At 42.7% G+C, this 23,112-nt stretch overlaps 1 protein-coding gene across 1 annotated transcript; it reads left to right on the forward strand.

Annotated features, from left to right (window-relative positions):
• The first annotated feature begins 686 nt into the window (after window positions 1–686).
• LOC135224682 (NKAP family protein CG6066-like) lies at window positions 687–22,541 on the forward strand. The gene is made up of 5 exons (XM_064263938.1): window positions 687–1,399; window positions 1,876–2,008; window positions 10,519–10,769; window positions 18,595–18,683; window positions 21,383–22,541. Exons 1-5 carry the CDS (start codon window positions 715–717, stop codon window positions 21,686–21,688), a joined length of 1,464 nt encoding a protein of 487 aa, XP_064120008.1. The 5' UTR covers window positions 687–714; the 3' UTR covers window positions 21,689–22,541.
• Window positions 22,542–23,112: the final 571 nt, after the last annotated feature.

Below are 23,112 nucleotides of genomic sequence, written 5' to 3' on the forward strand. Positions count from 1 at the left end.
CCTATTTAAAGATACGTTTTACTTTAATTAGTCTATATGATACGTAAATAGTAATCAGCTGTTCTTGTAGCCCTCAAGATTTGGCAAAATCACTCCAGGTTGTACATAAAACTTCAAGAATGTAGTGTCACCAGAGATTACAATAGTTTTTACCTTCAAGAACTCAGCATTCTTTTATGAAAATAACTCCAGGTTTGTACATAAAAACTACAGGAAACAACATGTAGTGTAACCAAAGGATTACAAGTAAGGTTTTTATAACTTTTTAGTAGTTTAAGACATATTTCCAAGCGTCGTTCCGGCTTACGTCGTAACCCTGGGGACTGCCTGTATTAGTATATTTATATAGATTTACTCTTCTCTTATACCTCTGAACCCTTCTTTTCTTGCAGCTAATTACCCAAACTGAAAATTCAGAGTAATGTACAAGAAAGTTGTGCATATTTTAAGGATTACCTTCTTACTTTTTGTTCTGTTCCATAATGAATAAGATTATTTAAATTTTGTTGTTTTTTTATGAATAAAATGCAACACGTAAACTAAAAATGAGTAGAAATCTAAGGATAAAAGATGATTAATTTTATTCAAAATTCTCAGACAAATGGCTGCACTGGGAGAAAACTGGCCTAAAAAGCATCCTTTTTGATTAACAGCATATGATGTTAGACTGATAAAAGTAGATTTTAATATTTTAATTTTTATTTTTTAGGCAAAATGGGTCGTTACAGTAGCAGTTACAGTAGTGGAACCCCTAGCCCAAGACAACATTCCTTGTCTCCAAGACATCAGAAATCTTCAGGAAAAGTTAAAAAGACTCATGTAAGAGACAGAGGAAGAAGCAGATCACGCTCAAAAGGCAGGAGTAGGTCGCAGTCAAGAGGAAGAAGTAGGTCGCGATCAAGAGTTAGAAGCAGGTCACGATCAAGACGTAGAAGCAGATCGAGATCAAGAGAACGAAGGCTACAAAATGAATTGAAGGGGAAAGCTAAGGGGTTCTTGAATAGGAAAGACACACACAGATCAAGATCTCCAGAAAGAAGTCGGATTGCTAGGTCACGCTCTGTCTCTAACTCTAGAACAAGGCATAAAGATGTCTATAGTTCTAGAGACAAGGAACACTCTGCATACAATGATAGATACAGTAAAGATCATGCTAGAGTTGCTTCAAGAAGACAAGAAAGTGATTTTTCTGATAGTGACAGGTCAGAATTAAATGAAAGAGACAGGTCAGATCGCAGAAGGGGAAGATCCAATGAAAGGAATGGAGGTGAAAGTAAGAGAGAGTATTCTCCTCCAACACCAGATGGGAGATGGGGCCATAGTAAATATTTTGAGCAGCAAAAGCAAGAAAGAGACTGGAGTGGAGGGTACCGTAAAGGTCTTAGTTACAGAGAGAGAGGTTTGTAAATTCTTCTTTAATCAAACTGATATTTTTTTTTATTGAGATAAGAATATTTCTCATATTACAGTCAAGAAATTGTTCTTTGTAGTTTTCATATTCTAACAACACATAATTACATGTTATACTATTATTTGCTCCATCTTCCCTGTTTCCACTTATTGTCGTAACTTTACTCCTGGTAACATTTACTCACAACTTTCTCAATTTGCAAAACCTTTCAGTTTTTTTTTATCAAATAGTTTTTATTGGCTTTTTCTTATAATTCTGTTGAATTCTATGCAATACCCCAGATATGTGAAAACATCAAGATTCTACACTCCATTCATGACTCGTTTACTTATCTCCCAGCTTTGCTTCTACATCTAGTGTCCTTGTCATATCACTCGGTCTGTAAAGATATCAGACAACCTTGGAGCCATTATACACCCTTGTCTCATTTACATTTTTACATCAATTACTTGTCCATCTTGCAGGATTTGGTCGTCATAATGGGTCAAGCAGCCAAAGTGATGATTACTTTAGCCATCGCCGTTTACAACGTCAAGAAATTACTGAAAGTGGTGTTTCAGAATTGTGGAATACATCACCTGTCCTCCCTCCAGATGAGTAAGTTTGATTAGTTTTTATGCACACTAGCACGTTTCAGTGGCAGTCATTTGTCTGGGAGGTGATGATCATTCATGTATGATGTTGCTTTGTTTCCACTGACTGCCCTATCTTGAATTGGTAATTGAAATTAACTTTTAATTACTATATGTAAGCTAAGAACAAAATAAATTTGAATGCAACCCCAGCAATTTACAATTGCCTACCCTGTTCAGTCTGTGCGCCTCTGACACATGACAATAAGAAGAACACTACCTCCTGCCCAGGTAGCAATACAGGATACTATATACCTTTATTATGTGTTCCCAGAAATTGATATTAGGACACTCATATTTAATTGGAATTGTCTCATCTTGGGTCTCCTTACTTTTAGGTTGGTGATGGTTTAAGCAAAATTTCCTTGAATTCTTCAAAATTACTAATTGGTTTCTTGTAACAGCTGGAAGTGTTGAAAGTACATATTGTGTTGGTTCAGTTCCCAGCTGCTGTAAGTCCACCTGTTATCCTCTGGCTGCTCACTGTTATTGTCTTTTTTTGGGTGTAGATATTTTCTCATCCTCACTGAATTAGAACCCACTCGTATTATTTTTTATCAATATTCTTTTTAGTGTTGCCTATAAAGTTGACTATGAAGGCTTAGTACATTTTAGTCCTACTCTAGTTAAGCATTAATTTAACTATATGAAGTTCAGTATCCTTTTTTTATTCACTATTAGTTATTGTTTTTCAGTGTTGGTTTGTTAATTGTGATACATTACATTTGTGATTTCCGTACAGTTTCTCCTAAGCATTTAGTACTTATATTCATTGAGTCACAAAATTTTATGAAGGAGTTATCAGTATCATTTATTTTATGTACTTATATGCTTTACTGTATTCAATAGTGTATTGTTATCATAGTCAGCTTTTTTATTTCAGCAAACATAGATAAAGTGTAATACTTCGATTAATTATTTGCATGTACCAGTACTAATGAGTACAAGCAAATTAATAATCAGAGTGTTATACCTATGCATGCTGAAGTAAAACCTGACTCTGAAAACAAGGCATTACTGAATATGGTAAAGCACTGACAGAAAACATATATTGTTCAATTCTTACTGAAATCTTGTAATTCTGTAAATATACTACTTAATAGAAACTGTAGGTAAATCACAACTGAAATGTAACAATGAACAAATTATCCTACCCTGATTTTTTGTTATTTTATTGTGTGATATGGAGAAGGGCAGACCACCTGTTTAACAAAACATTAGGGATCATGTTAGACAAGTCCGCTATGGTGGCATAACTCAAGAATGATACTTAATCTTCAATGATGTCCCACCCTGCATAAGAATGATACTTAATCTTCAATGATGTCCCACCCTGCGTAGAGAGGCAGATGTGGTTAGACTATTAAAGTGTGACACTAATCTTCAGTTATGTATATCATAAGGAAGCACAATGTAGTATGGAATTTGCTTTATATATTAGACCAAGTTCTTCACACTGAATGGTCTTTCCATTTGGAGATCTGCAGAATATTGTGGGGCATTCCAGTAGTGTAGTAGTGTACCTGTTTCCATCCCACCTAAACAAGTGCTTCCAAGTCACTGCTGTGCTCTTTCAGACTAGGCGAGCAGTTTATTCATGTTGCCCTGGGGACAAACTGGAGGTATGTACTATATGCCTTTCCACCATTCTTTCTAGTAAAGCCAGTTTTGTTCATGAAACTTACCTGTCAGATATATATATAGCTGTATTTTCTGAAGTCCGACAGAATTTCAAAACTCGCGGGGCACGCAGTGGGCGGCCAGGTGGTAGTACCCATTCCCGCCGCTGGGAGGCGGATATCAGGAACCATTCCCATTTTCTATTCATATTTTTTCTGTCGCCGGTGCTGTAAACAACTGTTTGCAGTACCTCCGCCTAGGATTTTGATATACTTTCGTCACTTAAGTATCTGGATTGTCTTTTGGTTTTGATTCTGGATTGGTGGCTTGGCACGCACAATAGTGGACTGTTTTTGGATTTTGGATTGGCTTTTCTGTAAACGTGATGTCTGGATCAAGTTCAGTGAGTTTCAGAGTGTGTGTGAAGAGTGATTGTAAGGTAAGGCTACCGAAATCATCGGTAGATCCCCACACTGTATGTACGGGGTGTAGGGGGCATTTATGTTTATTGGATGATCGGTGCAAGGAATGTGAATGTTTGACCGATGATGGATGGAAGATGTATGATTCTTATCGACGTAAATTGGAACGCGATAGGATCAGGAGGTCTTCCTCTAGGAGCGGTTCCAGTAAAGGTAAGGGAAGTAATATTCCACCTGCAATAACACCAGTAGAGTTTGTATCACCTAACCCTGTGATGTTGCCCTCGGGCCCTGAAAATGTGTCTGGAGAAGGTAATGCCCTTTCTCTTAATTTTAGAGTCTTTACGCACTCTTGAATCTAAAGTGTTAGCCTTGGAAACCGGCTCTGTGAAAAGTGTTTGTGCCCCTAGTGTTGTGGAGGGGGTGTCAGATCGGCCCCATAATGCCTCTAGGCCTAGACCGCTGTCGGACTCCCAGGGCTCAGGGAGTGGGCATGTCGAAAGCCGCAAGAGGGTTACGGGGGCTCCCCACCGATCTGGCGTCCCTTCGGCAGGACCTGTTGCAAGTTCCCAGGCGGCCAAGGAGCGTGCTCAGGCTCGCATCCTTAAGGACTGTTTTTCGTCCTCCGAGGCGCCCTCCCCGCGCAAGGGGTGGAGCGCTCGGAGAGACTCGCGTCCATTGAAAAGGACCTTTCAGAGTGAGGACGCTTCACATCCTCTCTCCCCGGTTTCGTTGCGGTCTTCACCTGCGTCGTATGACACTTTTCCGCCGCAGAAGAGGTATAGGACGTCATCAGACAATGACGCTGAGAAGCGCTACAGTCGCTCTTCGGAGAGGCAGGTAGCTGTACCTGTGAGAAGGAAGGAGGCGTCCCCTCGCCCCTCGTCTTCTCGCAGGTTCAGCCCTTCGCCTGCTTTAGTTTCTTCACCCACGAAGAACATTCTTGTGTCCCTTCAGGATCAGTTGTCTGCTTTGATGGCTAAGAAGGCGGTCGAGCCTCAACGTAGGAAGGACGTCAGACTGCCTGTCAAGAGGACGAAGCAGTCTCCTTCTCCTCGTTCATCTCTGTCTCCTCCTGCGTCTACTTCGGTGCCCCTCCGATCTCGTTCGTCGAGTACGAAGGCACGTAAACAGGAGGCTGTTCTTCCCGCTAGACGTCCTGCGCAGACCGCTCGACAGGACGCTTTTCAGGAGGACGTTCATCGGGACGCTTTTGAGGACGCTCAACAGGACGCCTTTGAGGACGCCCAGCAGGATGAGGACGCTCGTCAGGACGTTTTTGTTGACGCTCGGAGGAACGCTTTTCCAAGCGTAGATGCTTTCGAGAGCGCTCAGCAGGACGCTTTGAAAGCTAAGGCTTCTGGACGCTCTAGTAAGAAGTGTAAGGACGCTTCTTTAGGGCGAGTTAAGGCAGTTGCCGCTCAAGACGCTCAGCGCTGTCAAGACGCTCTTCTTGCTTCATGCGGTAAGGATCGACAGGAGGTCGGTCGGAATGAAGAAGCTTCTTCATCCAAACCGCAGAGATCTCTTTTAAAGATCAGACCCGTTGGTCGTACGCCCTCTCAGGATGTACAGTCTCCGATTCCTCTTAGGGAAGAAGGAGAGTTGAGTAGTCCTGCGGACTCGGTTGAGGAGGATTAGCCGTCTGTTTCGTCCGTTTCAGACTATAAAGTGCTCGTACGGTTGTTACGCTCGTCTTTTGGAGACAAGTTTCAGCCTTCATCTCCTAGGTCTCCACCCTCTCAGTTTGCTTCATCGAGTCTTGTAAAAACCCCGGAGTTCGTGGAGATGAAGACTTCGCTGTCCACCCAGAGGGCTTTGAAGAAGTTCCAAGACTGGATGGAACAAAGGAAGGATCAGGGCAAGTCGACTTTCGCCCTTCCTCCCTCAAGACTCAGTGGAAAAGGAGGCATTTGGTACGAGACCAAAGGGGAAGTAGGTGTGAGGATCCCGTCGTCCGCACAAGGGGATTTTGCTAGTCTGGTCGACGCTCAGAGGAGGTCCCTTTTGTTGACAGCAAAGATTTCATGGACTCCTACGGAAATTGACCATCACATGAAGGGACTTTTGAGGACTCTCGAAGTTTTCAACTTTTTGGACTGGTGCTTGGGAGTCCTAGATATTCAATCTAGGAGTCCGGACTCTATCAGTCTGGGGGAGCTGTCCAGTGTTTTAACATGCATGGACAAGGCCGTCAGAGATGGTTCGGAATAGTTAGCTTCGCACTTCGGTACGGCTTTTCTTAAGAAGAGAGCGCTGTTCTGCAACTTTACAGCGAAGTCGGTCACGACGGCTCAAAGAGCGGAGCTTCTCTTTGTGCCTCTTTCGAACCATCTCTTCCCCCAGACTTTGGTGAAGGACCTGGTGGTTAGCTTGCAGGAGAAAGCTACTCAGGACCTCTTAGCCCAGTCCTCCAGACGTCCCGCAGTACCTACTACGTCTTCTTTTGGGCGAGCTCCAAAGAAGCTTAAACCTTTCGTGGCGCTCCTCCCTCGAGAGCAGCTCCTCGAGGGAGAGGACTTTCAAGAGGAAGAGCTCCTTTCAAGCCAAAAGCAAATAAGTGAAAGTTATGTCCTTCAGACACCAGTCGGAGCCAGACTGAAGTTTTTTTGTTTGGGGGGGGGGTTTCGGGAGCATGGAGAGAGAGAGATACGAGCCTTTGGTCCCTCCTCAAGATTGTGGAACAGGGGTACAAGATCCCCTTTTTGGTACCTCCTCCTCTATGCACGACTCCCAAGGATCTTTCTCCTTCGTATCAAGGGGAGAAACAGCTAATATTTTTCGATCTTCTAGATCAAATGGTCGAGAAAAGAGCGGTGGAGAAGGTCGTAGACCTGGGGTCACCAGGATTTTACAAAGGTGAGTGAAGATTCTTACGAGATTCATCGCAGGAGTCCAGAACGTCAGAGCAGACCTTCTCAGTCGACAGGATCAGCTCCTGCCGACAGAATGGACTCCACATCAGGACGTTTGTTGAGAACTGTGGAAGTTATGGGGACGTCCTCTGGTCGACCTATTTGCGACGTCGAGGACAAAGAGGTTGCCTCTTTATTGCTCCCCTGTGTTGGATCCAGGAGCGATGGCTATAGACGCACTGCTTTGGAATTGGACAGACTTGGACCTGTATGCCTTCCCGCCGTTCAAGATCATGGGGGAAGTCATGAGGAAGTTTGCGGCGTCAGAGGGGACGAGGTTGACCCTGATCGCCCCGATGTGGCCCGCAAGAGAATGGTTCACGGAGGTAATGTCCTTCCTTGTAGACTTCCCAAGGACGTTGCCCTGGAGGAAAGATCTACTCAAACAGCCCCACTTCGAAAGGTATCACCAAAACCCCTCTGCTCTGGGTCTGACTGCGTTCAGACTATCGAAAAGTTGGCCAGAGCAAGAGGTTTTTCTAAAGCAGCTTCGAAAGCAATCGCCAACGCAAGGAGGGCTTCATCGCGAGCAGTTTACCAGTCTAAGTGGGGTTCCTTCAGGGCATGGTGTAGAAGGGAGGGAATTTCCTCTTCCACGACCTCTGTGAGCCAAATAGCTGACTTTCTGTTATTCTTAAGGAATGTGCAGAAGTTAGCAGTCCCAACCAGTCCCAAACATCAAGGGATATAGAAGTATGCTGTCAGCAGTGTTTCGACACAGAGGCCTAGATCTTGCTGACAACAGAGATATTCACAATCTCTTGAGATCGTTTGAAACATCTAAGATACCTCAGATGAGGCCTCCTTCCTGGAACTTAGATGTTGTTCTAAGACATCTAATGTCAAGTCCTTTCGAGCCTCTCCACGCAGCGTCTCTTAAGGATTTGACGAGAAAGGCTCATTTCCTAACTGCTCTGGCGACGGCGAAGAGAGTTAGCGAAATTCAAGCCATTAGTGAGAACGCTGTCTGCTCTTTGAGTCCCACGTTCTTGGCGAAAAATGAGAACCCGTCTAACCCTTGGCCTAAGAGCTTCGATATAAAGGGTATGGACGAACTTGGTGGGGGGGCCAACCCGAACCAGAGAGAGTCCTGTGCCCTGTCAGGGCTCTCAAATTTTATGTGCAAAGAACGAAGGAGGTGAGGTCCCTCAGGTAATCTCTGGTGCTCTGTGAAGAGACCTGATTTACCTTTATCTAAGAATGCTTTGGCTTTCTTTCTGAGAGACATTATAAAAGAGGCTCATTCATCTTCGCCAGAAGACTGATTTGAGCCTCTGCGAGTGAAAGCTCACAAGGTCAGAGCTGTAGCAACCTCGCTTGCCTTCCAAAAAGAACATGTCATCAAGGACATCCTTGATGCCACCTTTTGGAGGAGCAGCAATTCTGTATTCGCCTCACACTATTTAAGAGATGTGAGAACGATATACGAGGACTGTTATTCTCTAGGACCATACATTTCTGCAGACACAGTTTTGGGGGCTGGAGGTAGCTCTTTTCCTATCCCCTAATTATGAGTTAGGTTTAGTTTTTAAATTTTGCGTTTTTGGTTGTTGGTTAGTCTTTGTGAAGATCTTCCATTCATTAGTTTAGTTTTTCATGGGGTTTTGTCTAGTTGGTCAGGTGGTGTCAGTTGCTTCATAGCCCTCATATGTATGGTACGATGGTCTAGTCACGTTGTGGGCACGCCCCCGTTGACAGATCATCCGGAGCGCACCAGCACTACAGGTTTCTACCTCGCTGGCAACTCTGATTAAGCAGAAGCAGGCTTTGGGGCGGGGACAGTAATCACGAAGTCAGCTATGCTAACAGGTGAGGAAACCAAGATGTTTATCATCTACTTATTTAGTTTTTAGAATCCTATTCTGTCTCTTCCCACCATCCAAAGGTGGGATTCAGCTATATATATATCTGACAGGTAAGTTTCATGAACAAAATGTTATTGTTATAATACAATTAAGTTTGTTCATACTTACCTGGCAGATATATATAATTAAGTGCCCACCCACCTCCCCATAGGAGATAGTGGCACTAAGAAAATATGAATAGAAAATGGGAATGGCTCCTGATATCCGCCTCCCAGCGGCGGGAATGGGTACTACCACCTGGCCGCCCACTGCGTGTGCCGCGAGTTTTGAAATTCTGTCGGACTTCAGAAAATACAGCTATATATATATCTGCCAGGTAAGTATGAACAAACTTAATTGTATTATAACAATAACATGTTTAAGATTTGACTCATGGAAAGCATGAAGATGACAGGCAGTGCAGATTCATCAAGATGACTTGTAGAGAAGATACAACATGGAGAACATCAAGATGACTAGTTGCTCCCGTTTTTCCCTAGTAAGAGTGATACAGAGACCCACTATTACTCCTGATGGATGGTCTTAAAACTCTTCCATGTTGAGATTAGCTGCATTGGTAGTCTTAATATCATTTGATCCAACAGAACCTGAGCCAACCTATGTGTTTGGAGGCTATCAAGCAATACCGTGTCAGGAGAGGCTTTATGTCAAGGCAGCCGAGTTCACTGCAAGTCCAGGCACACACACTTATTCAGAATTATATGTAGTTAATGTAATAAGTAATGAGTAGATCCTCTGGAGGCCTTTATTCCATGAGTAGTAGATTTTCTACTGTTTCCCCGAAGTTCTAGGAAGTTGCCACTGTCTACCTTGAGGAATATATTTCTGCTTTGGCACAAGTGTTGGAAAGCTAAGGCTTCCAGTGATTTGTATTCAATGTGCCAGACCTTCAAAAGGTAAGTTCATCTGAGAATGATAAAACTTCCGAGTTTGGAGGTGTTTAGCAAGCTCAGCATATGGGTTTTGTATTTAAGAAAATAAGGTTATCAATCATAATGAGTACAGTGTTATAGGCGACATATTCTTTAGTAATAATTAGCTGTCCATGCTGAGCACCCTTTAAGGGGGTTTGTGCCATCAGTGCACCTCATGCACTACTTAAGGTTCTTTGCAGCATGCCTTCAGCCCCCAGCTGCAACCCCTTTCGTTCCTTTTACTGTACCACCTTTCATATTCTCTTTCTTCCATCTTACTTTCCATCCTCTCCTAACAATTGCTTCGTAGTGCAACTACAAGGTTTTTTTTCCTGTTACACCTTTCAAACCTGACAGTTAATTTCCGTTTCAGCGCTGAGTGACCTTTGGTCTAAATTCTATATTCAATTCAATTCAATTCTATGCTGAGCATGAAATCACTACAAGATTCAGTATAAATATTTTCAATGGCTACCTTTGTAGAAAAGCGTGGAAAAGTATTGAAGGCAGTAATTCAGGAGTAGTATAAAATAAATTTAGATAAGATATACTGGATGTCTTATTCTCTGACAAAGAATTTTGTAGAGTTAAAAAGTGTACAAAACACAATTGAACTGTATACATATCAGTTTGTAAATAAACCAAATAAGTATTTGGGTTTACAGTACTAATTAGAATTGACATGGATAGTTTTTTTTGATGGCAGAAGTATGTAAATGATAAATTTGTCCTCTTATAGCTCAGATGCTGCTAATACTGATGATGAAAAAAGGATATTGACTATAAGAGATGCAAAGGATGGAGATTCAAGTTCTGAAGATAATAAGAAGAGAAGAAAAAAGAAGAAGAAAGAGAAAAAGAAAAAACACAAGAAAGAAAAGAAAAAGAAGAAAAAGAAGAGAAAGGTATCCAAGAGCTCAGATTCATCGTCGGATAGTGATTCAGATTCAGAATTTAATGAGCAAGATTACAAGTGGATTGAGAAAAGGAGTAAGTAGTATCTACATTTAATGACTATTGTTCAGCATAGTTTTTACACACAGGATATGTCCACCATACCTTTTATGACACTTAATGAATGTGGATCTGGCTGTGCCTGTATTGTCTCAACTTGAAAGGCCTCTTGACATCCTCGGACTCCACCCAAGTGACTACGATTTCAGTCATATTTAGGTAGAAGTCAGGGCAGTGTAGATCAATGTCTTCCAGGGCTTTAGTGAGGGTTACATGTTGGAAAAATACCATTAGGACTAAGAATAAGTACAGTATAGAAATGAGGATAACTTAAACTTTAAATTTGTGGCTTGACTCAGAATCCCTATCAGTTATAACAGCAATTAATGTTTAGTTATTGCTCCACATTAGGGCAGAGGTAGATCCAGGGATGTAGATATGTCTGACACTTTTTATCCCATGCATGTGTAAAGGCGGTCGACTGTCACAGACAATTGTCATTTCATGGCGGTGGACAGTCAATTACTGTAGACTGGAGTTGGAGACAACTTGGGCAGTCTTCAGGATTTGACTTTTGAAGAAACCCCCAGCAACACAGGTAGCATTCAGCTCATAATGTTAGCAAAATCCCATCGGATCAACAATTTTAAGTATGACACTTACCTGGCAGGTATATAAGCTATATTCTCTGTTCCACCTGGCAGAAATTTTCAAAACTCGCGGCAAACGCTAGTACCATATTAGTAGTTCAGGCAAACCACCAACCCGTTACCGTGGCGCTAGCGCTAGGAACCGTTCCCAATTGGGCCAGATTTCTCTGCCAGCCGAACCGGCAACATTGTTGGTGGTTCCCTGCTAGGATTTTTCATTCTCGTGCTGACTTTTCATGGATATTTGGTATTGTACTCGGAAACGTTTAGCTTGGCATTCGCTTTGGATTGTTCTTTAAAGATGTCTGATACTGGAAGTATGTTTAGAGTTTGTGTAAAAGAGGGGTGTAAGGTAAGGTTGCCGAAAGCTTCGGTCGACCCTCATACCATTTGTAAGAAGTGTAGAGAGAATGTGTGTACTTGGGAGAAATAGGTGTTTTGATGTGAGAATTTATCAGAGAAGAATGGAAGATATTTATGAAATATGTTGAAAGGCTTGAGAAAGATCGTGTAAGGAGATCTGTTTCTCGTAGTGAGAAGTCGAATTTCTTCTAGCAAAAGGAGTGAATGTATTTCCTCTCCAGCTCCTTCTAACGTTAGAATTGGTAGTTCCTTCTCCCCAGGTATCTCCTGCGCCCGCTGCTGTATCGGAGGAGGCGAACGATACACAGATTGTGAAGGTGTTCGCTGCCCTTGCGTCCCATTGGGCGACCAGATACAGCGACTTACGGATAAAAGTTAGTGCTTTTGATGTCAGTGAAAGTGTAGTGGAGGGGGCGTCTGATCGTCTCTCTCGTGCTCCTGACCTAGACCTCTGTCAAGCTCCCAGACCCAAGGGAGAAGGCATGTCGACAGTCGAAGGGAGGCGAGAGAGGTTTTGTCGCGGTCAGGCGTCCCTTCGAACAGTCCTGTTGCAAGTTCCCAGGCTGTTGCAGTTCGCCGCAGAAAAGGCGTACTGAAGTGTGCGTCCTCGGATGGTTCGACTTCTGAGCGGGAACGTCGGTATGCAGTTGTGTCTCGCCCCCTCAAGAGGACTTTCAGGACATCGACCGCTCTCGAGAGACATGCTCAAGAGCGTGAGGCATGGAGTAGTCCTGAGGTGTTGTCCTCCTCGGAAGACGGGGACGCAGTTCCGATCAAGAGGAAGAGGATCTTTCGTGCTAAAGAGGACTTAGTACGGCCTTCTCGTCCTTGGATTTCGATGAGAAACTCTCTCTCCATCTTCTGTTTGTCTTCCCCTCGTCTCTCTCCGTCGGGTAGAGTACAAGATCGCTCTCGTTACGTCGCAGTCCCGCTCGTAATCCTCCTCCTTCGTCCTCTGCCTTTCAGGAAGATAGTACGAAGGGTTTTCTTAAGGAAATGCAGTCTAAGCTGGCAGTTCTTGTGAAGTCTTGGGATGCGCCTGTGCAGGCATCTTCGAGGCGGAAGAACGATTTCCTTCCCGTTAAGTCTTCTAAGAAGGAAGACAAGGACGCGTTCGCCGAGGACGCAGGACGCACTGGCGCTACGAGGACAGGCGATCGCTTGGTTATTCAGGACGCAGAACGCAGGAAGAAGAAAATGGTTTCGGAAGAAGCCGGACGCAAACGTCAGGACTCGGGATCAATTGTGGACGCAAGACGCAGGCGGCAGAAGCAGATGTGCTACGATGGACGCAGGACGCAGGCGGCAGGACATCGAGAGGCGGCAGGACGCCGATTCTTCGTTAGCCGCAGACGCAGGCGGCAGACGTTATTCCGTCAGCGAAGCGTCAACACGACAGTGATTTGCAAGACATTTCTTCAGCAGAAGAGGATTTGAATTAGTTGAGGAAAAGAATACGGAACCTTCTTCAGATTACAAGATTCTGACTTCACTTCTTCTTTCTATTTTTGAAGGGGAATTTATCTCCTTTATCTCCCTTATCGCAGTTTTCCAAGACTAAGACTCCAAAGAAGTCCTCTTTCCTTAAGATGACTCTGTCAATTTCGGCGAAGAAGGCCCTTCAACGTGTGAATGACTGGATGAAGGATAAGAAAGAAGCGGGAAAATACTCTTTCGCTTTTCCACCAGCTAAGTTAGCATCGAAGTCAGGAGTATGGTACGCTACTGGAGAAAGTCTAGGCCTGGAGTACCTGCCTCCTCCCATGGGGGACTTCTCCATATAGTAGACAGCTCATGCAGACAGGCGTTACAGTCTGCTAAGGTCTGGTGGACTTCGTCCGAGTTTGACCATCTTTTTAAAGGGATTTTTAGGACTTTCGAAGTCTTCAATTTCCTAGATTGGTCTTTGGGAGCACTGGCGAACTCCCTAAAGAAGAAGAATTCGCAGGTATATAAGAAGCAGCTAAGAGCATTATGTCCTGCATGGACAAGGCTCTGAGAGATGGAAACGAATGAACTGGCTTCTTTGTTCACAGCAGGAGTACTAAAGAAGAGATCGCTGTTGTGTTCTTTCGCTTCAAAAGGGGTTTTTTCAAACTCTCAGAAATCGGAGTTGCTGTTCTCTCCCCTTTCGAAACAGCTGTTTCCTTCAGAGGTGATTAGGGATATAGCTCTCTCCCTTTCTCAGAAGGCCACTCAAGATCTTCTCTCGTCCTTCAGTTAAGAAGTTCTACCATCCAAGTTGGTTAAGAAAACTCCAAAGGAAACTAGGCCTTCGCAACAGCCCTTTCGAGGCAGAACATTCGCTCGACCCGCCTTTAGGGGTAAGAGAGTACCCACTAAAAGAGAGCCAAGACCACCTCTAAAGAATGAGATATCATTCCTCAGACGACAGTGGGAGCCAGGACTTCAAGGTTTTTGGGAAGTTTGGCAGAACATGAAGGCAGATCCCTGGGCTGTCAACGTAGCTCGGGAAGGGTACAAGATTCCTTTCTTGAAAGAGACCTCCTCTCGCAACATCTCCGAGAGCCCCCTGAGCCCTTGGGGCAAATTACAACGATTTAGTGAAGAAAGCGGCTTTGTGGGAGCAAGTAGCTTCCATGCTAGAGAAAGGAGCCATAGAGCCTATTCTGGATCACGAATCTCGGGATTTTACAACCGGTTGTTCCTGGTTGCAAAGTCCTCGGGAGGTTGGAGGCCAGTTCTGGATGTAAGTCAACTGAATCTTTTCGTAGAAAAGACCAAGTTCACTATGGAGACGAACGATTCAGTACTGGCAGCGGTACGTCCAGGGGACTGGATGTGACCCTGGACTTACAAGACGCATACTTTCATATTCCGATTCATCCAGGAAGCAGGAAGTATTTAAGGTTTGTGTGATTCAGGACAGGGTCTTTTCAGTTTCAAGGCCCTGTGCTTCGGCCTTTGCCAGCAAGCCCCCCAAGTGTTCACGAGGATGATGTCCAATGTGGCGAGATGGTTGCACTTAAGAGGGATCAGAGTGTCTTTTTATCTGGACGACTGGTTGATAAGATCCAATCAAGAAGTCAATGTCTGGAGGGACTTGAATCAAACATTGAACTTAGCAAAAGACCTAGGTCTTGGTGGTAAACATGGGAAAGTCTCAATTGAATCCCCAACAACAGATAGTTTATTTGGGGATTCAGATATCGTCAGTGACTTTTCGGGCTTTTCCGTCCCCGAAAGGCAAGCCCTAGGCATTCGGAAGGTGCAGGACTTTCTAAAGAAAGACCGATGCTCAGCAAGAGAGTGGAGAGTCTACTGGGCACACTCTCTTCGCTAGAGAGGTTCATTTCTTTAGGAAGACTGCACATGAGACCTCACAGTTTTTCCTGAAGGATTTCATGGCCAAGAAATTGCAACCGGATTTCCTTCCAGTTTTCTAATTCCTGCCGAAGTGAAGGAGGAATTAAAGTGGTGGCTAACTCCAGGCAGGTTAGCAAGAGGGATGTCGCTTCAGCAGAAGAGCCAGACCTCATCTTGTATTCCGACGCGTCGGACGCGGGTTGGGGGAGCGACATTAGGCCCTCAAGAGGTGTCGGGACTTTGGAGCAAGGAATAAACAAGTTGGCACATAAACAGGAAGGAACTGATGGCATTTTCTTGGCCTTGAAGCACTTCAGAGAGTTGATTCGAGACAAGACAGTGCAGATCAACTCTTACAACACCACGGCTCTGGCATACATCCGCAAACAAGGAGGGACTCATTCTTTTTCCCCTTTACAAGCTGGCAAAGGAAGTTCTGCTTTGGGCGGAAGAGGAAAGCGTCGTGCTGCACACCAGGTTTATACAAGGAGGAGAAAAATGTGAGTGCGGACCTGTTGAGCAGAGACAACTTCTCTCGACGGAGTGGACGTTGCACATGGAGGATTGCCAGAGCCTGTGGAAGTTGTTGTGGGGGCCGTCCGGTAGTAGATCTGTTTGACAGCCAGCAAGCCAACAAAAAGGTTACCAACCTATTGCTCTCCGGTTCCAGATCAGGAAGCAGTGGTCGGTCGACGCATTCCTGATGGATTGGACAAACTTAGATGTGTACACTTTTCCTCCGTTCAAGGTACTGGGGAAAGTTATGAAGAAGTTCAGGGAGAGCCAAGGAACGAGGATGACCTTAATAGGGCGCCCCGTTTTGGCCGCCCAAAGTTGGTTCACAGAGGTACTGGAATGGACAATAGATACGCCCAAGGACTCTTCTCTAAGAGTAGATTTACTCAGACAACCCCACTTCGACAGGTTTTCACAAGAATACCTCGCTCTGGGTCTGACTGCGTTCAGACTATCAAAAGTCTTGTCAGAGCGAGGGGATATTCTAGAGAGGTGGCCAGTGCAGTGGCTAGAGCCAGAGAACCTCCACAATCACAGTATATCAGTCGAGTGGGAGAATTTCCGGAAGTGTGTAAGAACAGGAAAGTGTCTTCATCCAGTACCTCTGTGACCCAAATCGCAGATTTCCTTCTATACTTGAGGAAGGAATTGGGGTTTGTCAGTTTCGACAATCAAAGGTTATAAAGTATGCTAACCTCAGTGTTTAGACACAGAGATCTAGACATCTCGAATAACTTAGACCTTAGAGATCTGATTAGGTCATTTGGTACCAAGAAACAACCCCCAATGCAGGTCACCTGCTTGGAACCTCGATGTTGTCTTGAAGTATTTAACCTCTAGCAAATTCGAGCCTTTAGAGAAATCATCTCTGAGAGATGTTGCTAAGAAAACTATCTTTTTAGTAGCTTTGGCAACCGCTAAAAGAGCTAGTGAGCTTCAGGCCATATCGAAGAAGGTGGGATGGAGACATGGCAACGCAGTGTTCATTCCAAGAAGGTTTCTTGGCCAAGAATGAGAATCCAGCTAATCCTTGGCCAAGATCCTTTGAAGTTTTGGGTCTGTCTGAGTTAGTGGGTCACGAGCAAGAAAGAGTTCTCTGCCCAGTGAGAGCATTGCGTTTTTTATATGGAAAGAACAAGAGATATCAGAGGGAATTCTGATGCTCTGTGGTGTTCAGTTAAAGACCCCAGTAGACCCATGACGAAGAACGCTCTAGCCTTCTTCATGAGAGAGTTGATTAGAGAAGCTCATATGTTGTGTCAAGAGCAGAGCTTTGGTATTTTGAAAGTGAAGGCTCATGAAGTCAGGGCAGTTGCGACTTCATTAGCTTTTAAAAAGAATTTAGCCCTCAAGGAAATTATTGAATCCACATATTGGAGAACTAATTCAATATTTGCGTCTCATTATCTTAGGGATATTCAGACGAACCTTTGATAATTGTCAGACGCTAGGTCCATACGTGTCCTCTGGTACAGTATTGGGCAAAGGAGTGACTACCCCATAACCTTCTTTTAAGCTAGTTGATTATATTAGGTGATGGTGTTTGTGTTTTTGGTCGTCTGAGAAAAGTGTTCGGTACTTTTATCAGTCTTGTTAGGATTATCTTGTGATGGTGTGTGTAGTTCAGGTAAATGAATCTATTACTAGCTGGAATGCCGTGGCATAAGAGGGGGGCTGTTACGGTTCTGTCAACACATTGGTCCACGTCCAGTTGTCAGTTCCAGTCTTAGCTTCTTCAACATACAGGACACTTCCTTGTTGAGAGCTCCTAAGGTTTAAGCAGGCTTAGAGGCAGGACCTATGAAGTCAGCTACCTTAGCAGGTAAGGAACCTAGAGTTTTAATAATATTTTAATAATATTTTTATACTCTAATAATGTTGCTGTCTTTGACCCACCTCCAAATGTGTCAATCAGCTATATATATACCTGCCAGGTAAGTGTCATACATTAAAATGAAGTTTTTATGTTAAAACAAAGTTTAATGTATACTTACCTGGCAGGTATATATAATTTAATTCCCACCCTCCTCCCTCAGAGACAGGGTTCAGAGAAATCTGGCCCAATTGGGAACGGTTCCTAGCGCTAGCGCCACGGTAACGGGGTGGTGGCTGCCTGAACTACTAATAGGTTACTAGCGTTTGCCGCGAGTTTTGAACATTTCTGCCAGGTGGAACAGAGAATATAGCTATATATATACCTGCCAGGTAAGTATACATTAAACTTTGTTTTAACATAAAAACTTCATATTCAGCATTGTTAGATGTCAGCTGCCAGTACAGCAGAGGTATTCTTTTGCCTTGACTGTAGTTTGTTAGATCTTCATAGTACATATTGTTGTGCTCAAACCCACATAGAGAAACATGATCTAGACAGTCATGGTAACACCCATGGTTGTGCCCTTGGCCAGGTGGTCATTAGGCCATGAGCACTAAAATCATGGTCAAGAATAGGTGCCAGATAGATTATGTACAGGAAATTGCAGGATTGTGACCATGATCAGAGGGAGTGCCATTGTTTGTTTGGCTGATAATGTTTCATCTATAGTGAGGCCATTAAGACTTTTAACCAACTTTGTGAAATGCAAGTTTTGTGCTGCTCTTGTTATAATGTTTATGGGTTTTATCATTTAAGGTTTGATTTGATCATTTATTGTACTGACTATATTTGTATTTCATTCTGACTATGAAGTAATTAATGGGCTGTCATTTGTATTGTTTTATTGTCGCTGCTAATGTTTTGTTTTTTTCTTTTTTGTTTTTTCAGAGTTTAGTTACGGCTCAATTTTTATTTATTTATTGATCCATGATTTGTAATATTATATTGACTAGTTAATTTTTGCTGATGACTCCAAGTTGTATAGATATGAATTTTATCATTTGAACCTGACCCTTTTGTACAGATATAAATTTTGTGAATAATAAATTAGTTTTAAGGCCAATTTTTGCTAGTATGTATGTATGTATTATTAAAATAATTGTTACAATTTTGTAAAAATCTTTTGCAGAAGATAGCAATGGTGATATAATTGAAGAAGATGTAGTTGGACCACTTCCAAAGCCACAAGTAACACTAACAAAGAAAGACTATGGAAAAGTAAGTGTAGCCACATTGAATTTCAGTAGGGTTCTAATTCTTGTAGAGTAGATTTTTACAGGGATAGTTGTAGGTTCATACAGACATTCAAATCCTTGTTTTACTTTTACTTTTCTTTTTAGTGCGAGTTGAAAATGAGGTAAGTTTAAAAAAATAGCAATTGAAACAGTGTATTTAAAAAATAAAACCCTTTCATACAAACTCCTTAATCAACAATTGCCATATTCCATGCAGCAAATTCAATTGCACAAACTTAATAAGTCCTGAAAAACAAAGATGTAATTAAGAACAGCCCAGGTCATGCTCCATCATCCTGCAAGTCTTCATTCTTCTACGCCGACCTCAACTGTGTACGTATAGTGTGAAGAAGGGAGGAAGATGTTATAAATAACAGGCAATGAACCGGTTAAAGGCTGAGAGAGGTCAACCGCAACTCTTGGCCAGGCGGTTTTAAGAAAGACTGTTGCTGTGGCGTGGGTGCGTGGTCCTTGACCACTCTTCACCCTGTGGTGGGATCACAAGCTTAAAAACTGCCAGGCTAATCCCCCCACATAAACCTAATCACTCTAGCTGCCAAACCCACCCTCAGTCACACTTTCCTCTTTACACTACAGAATACAAGCAGGACAATTGACCTATAGCAACCAACAACAGCAACCAAGAACCACAGCCTAACAACATAACCAAGGACCACAACAAACAACAACAACCAAGGAACACAACCACAACCTCACACACAACTCAACAAAAACTCATAGCACAACAAATCCAACAACACAGGCACAAGAACTCTTAAGCAAACAATATCAAACTCAATAACTAAACAACAAACCAAAACCACACAACTTATCTGACTTTCATTGCCTTCAAATAGACTGCTGCCAACACTACTATCACCAGCTCTCACCAAAGACTAAAGACTGACTGAAAACTGCCTCAAAACACAGAACTCTAAACTCCAACAGCACCAGCAGACAACCCAGAACTCACCAACTCGGTCGTTAACCATCCAACCACCAATTACCCTCTCTCTCTCTCTCTCTCTCTCTCTCTCTCTCTCTCTCTCTCTCTCTCTCTCTCTCTCTCTCTCTCTCTCTCTCTCTCACAGACATTGTCAAATGGAACTCCATAACTCCTCCATAACCCGATATATGCACGCATTTCCAGATCTCACAAGATTCCTTACTTTCATCTGCGATTTACCCGGATCCAGCTAGGCGCTAGAAATATCCTGTTGTTAGACCTCAGGTTTGTAGCTGTGAAAAATACAAATTATCTTAGATAATTTGTCATTTCTTTACAAATCTGATGATTACGTTGTTCTTTAGAAATATGATGATCATAATCTGAATTGAAATTTAGAAGTGGGGAGGGTGATGAAGAAGAGAGCCTTGGGTCTGGTCATTCTGTAAAACATCCAGTTTTACCTGCAGAAAAGGAGTGTTTCCCAAAATAATGCAGTGTTAGAAACAAAGACCTAGACAGGGCCATAGATGCGAGAATCATGTTAAAGACTTGAGGGGCTGTGCAAAGAACAAAGCACAGGAAGCCTCAGGGACAAATATGAGACATGTGGAATGCCAGCTTTTTTTGGCAGTGCTTCCTTAGATGCTCTATTTATCAACATGAAGACCACCTCTTTGTTTAGGGGATTTATCTTCTATTTACTGGAGAGGTAGACCTTGAAGGCAACAGGTGAAGTCAACAGTGGCTGTCTTTTGTTGACAAATGGAAGACAGTAATCATCAAGGCTCCAGTCCAGTCTCTTCTCAAGCCCTCCAAATCCTTTGAAGTCAGGTTTTGAATGAAGACAAGACATCCAGTGAGAAAAGCAGGCATTCATCACCTGCTACTTTAGCTGGGTCATTTAAGATGAAAGACTCCCCAACCACAGAAACAAAATTGTAACAGGACTGCATGTTAGGGAGGCATTCTGAAGATGGTGAAAATAAGGGCAGTCTCTCTCTCTGGCTGGAGTATGACTACTAGGCAGAGAAGGGCTGCTGATACTGTGGAATGAAGGATCTCTGACCCTTACTACTGATGTCAATAATGAGACTTTGGCTGAGAAGCAGACATGTAGGAGGAAGATGCAAATGAGGATGGAGGATTTAGGTTGAAAATGGTAGCCCTCTTAGTAATGGAAATCAGCATCTTTCCCAACTTATGAAGTAAGTTTTCTGGGAACAGGTTAGAGTCCAAAAGTTGAAGACTAGGAAGACATGAAGGTCAACTCAGGAGAGAACACCAGAAATCTTATAAACATCATCCATCTCCATCACATTTACCACTTGGTGGAAAGTGTAGTGTGTGAAGAACAGAAGCATGTCCAAGGTAAGTATGAGGCAAGGGGTCATGAGGCAAGGGGTCCTTGCCCCATCTTCCACTATTAGGCAGTCGTGCACTTGCCCCATCTTCCACTATTAGGCAGTGGTGCATAATCCAAATAGTAAAGGATGTAATAATTTGATTAGAATACTGAAAATGGTTTTTACATGTGTTTTAAAGAAACTATTTAACAATCATTGATAGCATCGTTTAAAAAACATAAATATAAATAAATTAAAGGTAGTTTTTGTTCATAGTTTAATTTTTAGTTCAGTGTTGATTGTTGTCATGTACTTATTTTTATTTTATTTTAACTTTGAGTAAGTCATCTTGTGCATGAGAAACTTATTGAAATTCTCTCATGCTTTTAGGCCTTGCTGCCGGGTGAAGGTGCTGCAATGGCTGCTTATGTGGCTGAGGGGAAACGTATACCAAGGCGAGGTGAAATAGGCTTGACCTCTGACGAAATAAAGAAGTTTGAAGACGTCGGTTACGTGATGAGTGGAAGCCGTCACAGGCGTATGGAAGCTGTGCGTCTCCGTAAAGAAAACCAGATCTATTCAGCAGATGAGAAGCGAGCTCTTGCTATGTTTAGCAAGGAAGAGAGACAAAAGAGGGAGAACAAAATTCTCACTCAGTTTAGAGATATTGTTAATAATAAACTGAACAAGAAATAATCCTACAAATGACCCAGATAAAGGTTGCCTATGTAGTGATAATCCTACAAATTACCCAGATAATGGTTGCCTGTGTCATGATTTATCTTATGTTAATATATTGGTATATATTAATACGTATATTGTAGTATTAATAGTATAGAATAGGAAGATTTTTGTTCTTGTATAAATGTAGTGAAAGTTGTAAATATCCATAATCTTGATTTTGTTTTAAAAATTCTCATTATTATACTATTATGGAGAAATCACTTTTGTATTTATTATATGTTAGTAGAGTGAGGGCAGTAGAGCACAGTTTTTATTGGAGTGAGAGCATTAGAGCACAGTTTTAAGTTCAGTGACTTTAATGTGTACATGATTGTTTATTATTGACAAAAACAGGCAGTCCCCGGGTTACGACGGGTTCAGCGTACGATGTTCCGAGGTTGAGGCGTTTTTCAATTACATTCATCAGAAATTATTTCCAGGGTTACGACGCCTACAACGCTGATCTGGCAGAAATATGACACAAAAAATGCAAAATAATCAATATTTGAAGTTTTTTTTTTTTTATGAAAAATGCAACAAGAATGCAGTTTACATAGTTTTGAATGCACCCAAAGCATTAAAAGTAAGGTTTTCTTAGGATTTTTGACGATCTTCCGGCTTACAATGCGTCTCAAGAACGGAACCCCCGTTGTAACCCGGGGACTGCCTACATAGTTTTAGGAGTACAGTATTGTACTGTATCGTTTTTTAAAGGAAATACTGTTCTTCACTGATGTTACTTCTTAATTCCATTACTATTTCAATTTTAGTTTCTGGTGGATTTCATATGGAAAGTTTTTCATTATGCAATAAAATGGGAAAAATTCTCATGAGTTTCCCTCCTACCTTCTAGTTATTTATCAGTGGAAGTTTTTATTAGTACTAGTACTTTTCTCCTCTCAGTATCACTTGAGGGTTTTCTTCAGGCAGTAGAAAGAAATCCTGTTAATTAGGTAAAAATGGTTTCAGCCAGTCTTGAGACTTGTGAAGATTTCTGAAGCTTCTCACCCTTTTGATAACCACAGTGGATAATTTTTGCATGTTTGTTCCGATACGGTATACAAACCTTCGGTCCTTTACAATAGGAAGGTACTTAGCGGCAGCTGAACCGGTCGTAAGCTTTTGAACAAGGGGTTCAGTAGTTAACTACTTGTCCGGCAGTTAGCGGTACGCTCGACTGTGAGGAGAGAAGTCACTTTGCTTTCGGCCGCACTCGTCGATGGACGTGCTGCTCTTCGTCTCTCTGCCCGCTTCTGTCGTATGCTTGGTTTTCTTCACTGCGTGAAGACTTTTTCGTTTTTTCTTTTACTTGTGTGTTGCAAGTACAAAAGGAAGTGCGTGTCTCTTTTGGTTTTCATTTTTATTATGGAAATTATGCAACGAGCCGAAGAAACCCC

Source organism: Macrobrachium nipponense, chromosome 12, assembly GCF_015104395.2.
Source record: "Macrobrachium nipponense isolate FS-2020 chromosome 12, ASM1510439v2, whole genome shotgun sequence".
Taxonomy (NCBI): domain Eukaryota; kingdom Metazoa; phylum Arthropoda; class Malacostraca; order Decapoda; family Palaemonidae; genus Macrobrachium; species Macrobrachium nipponense.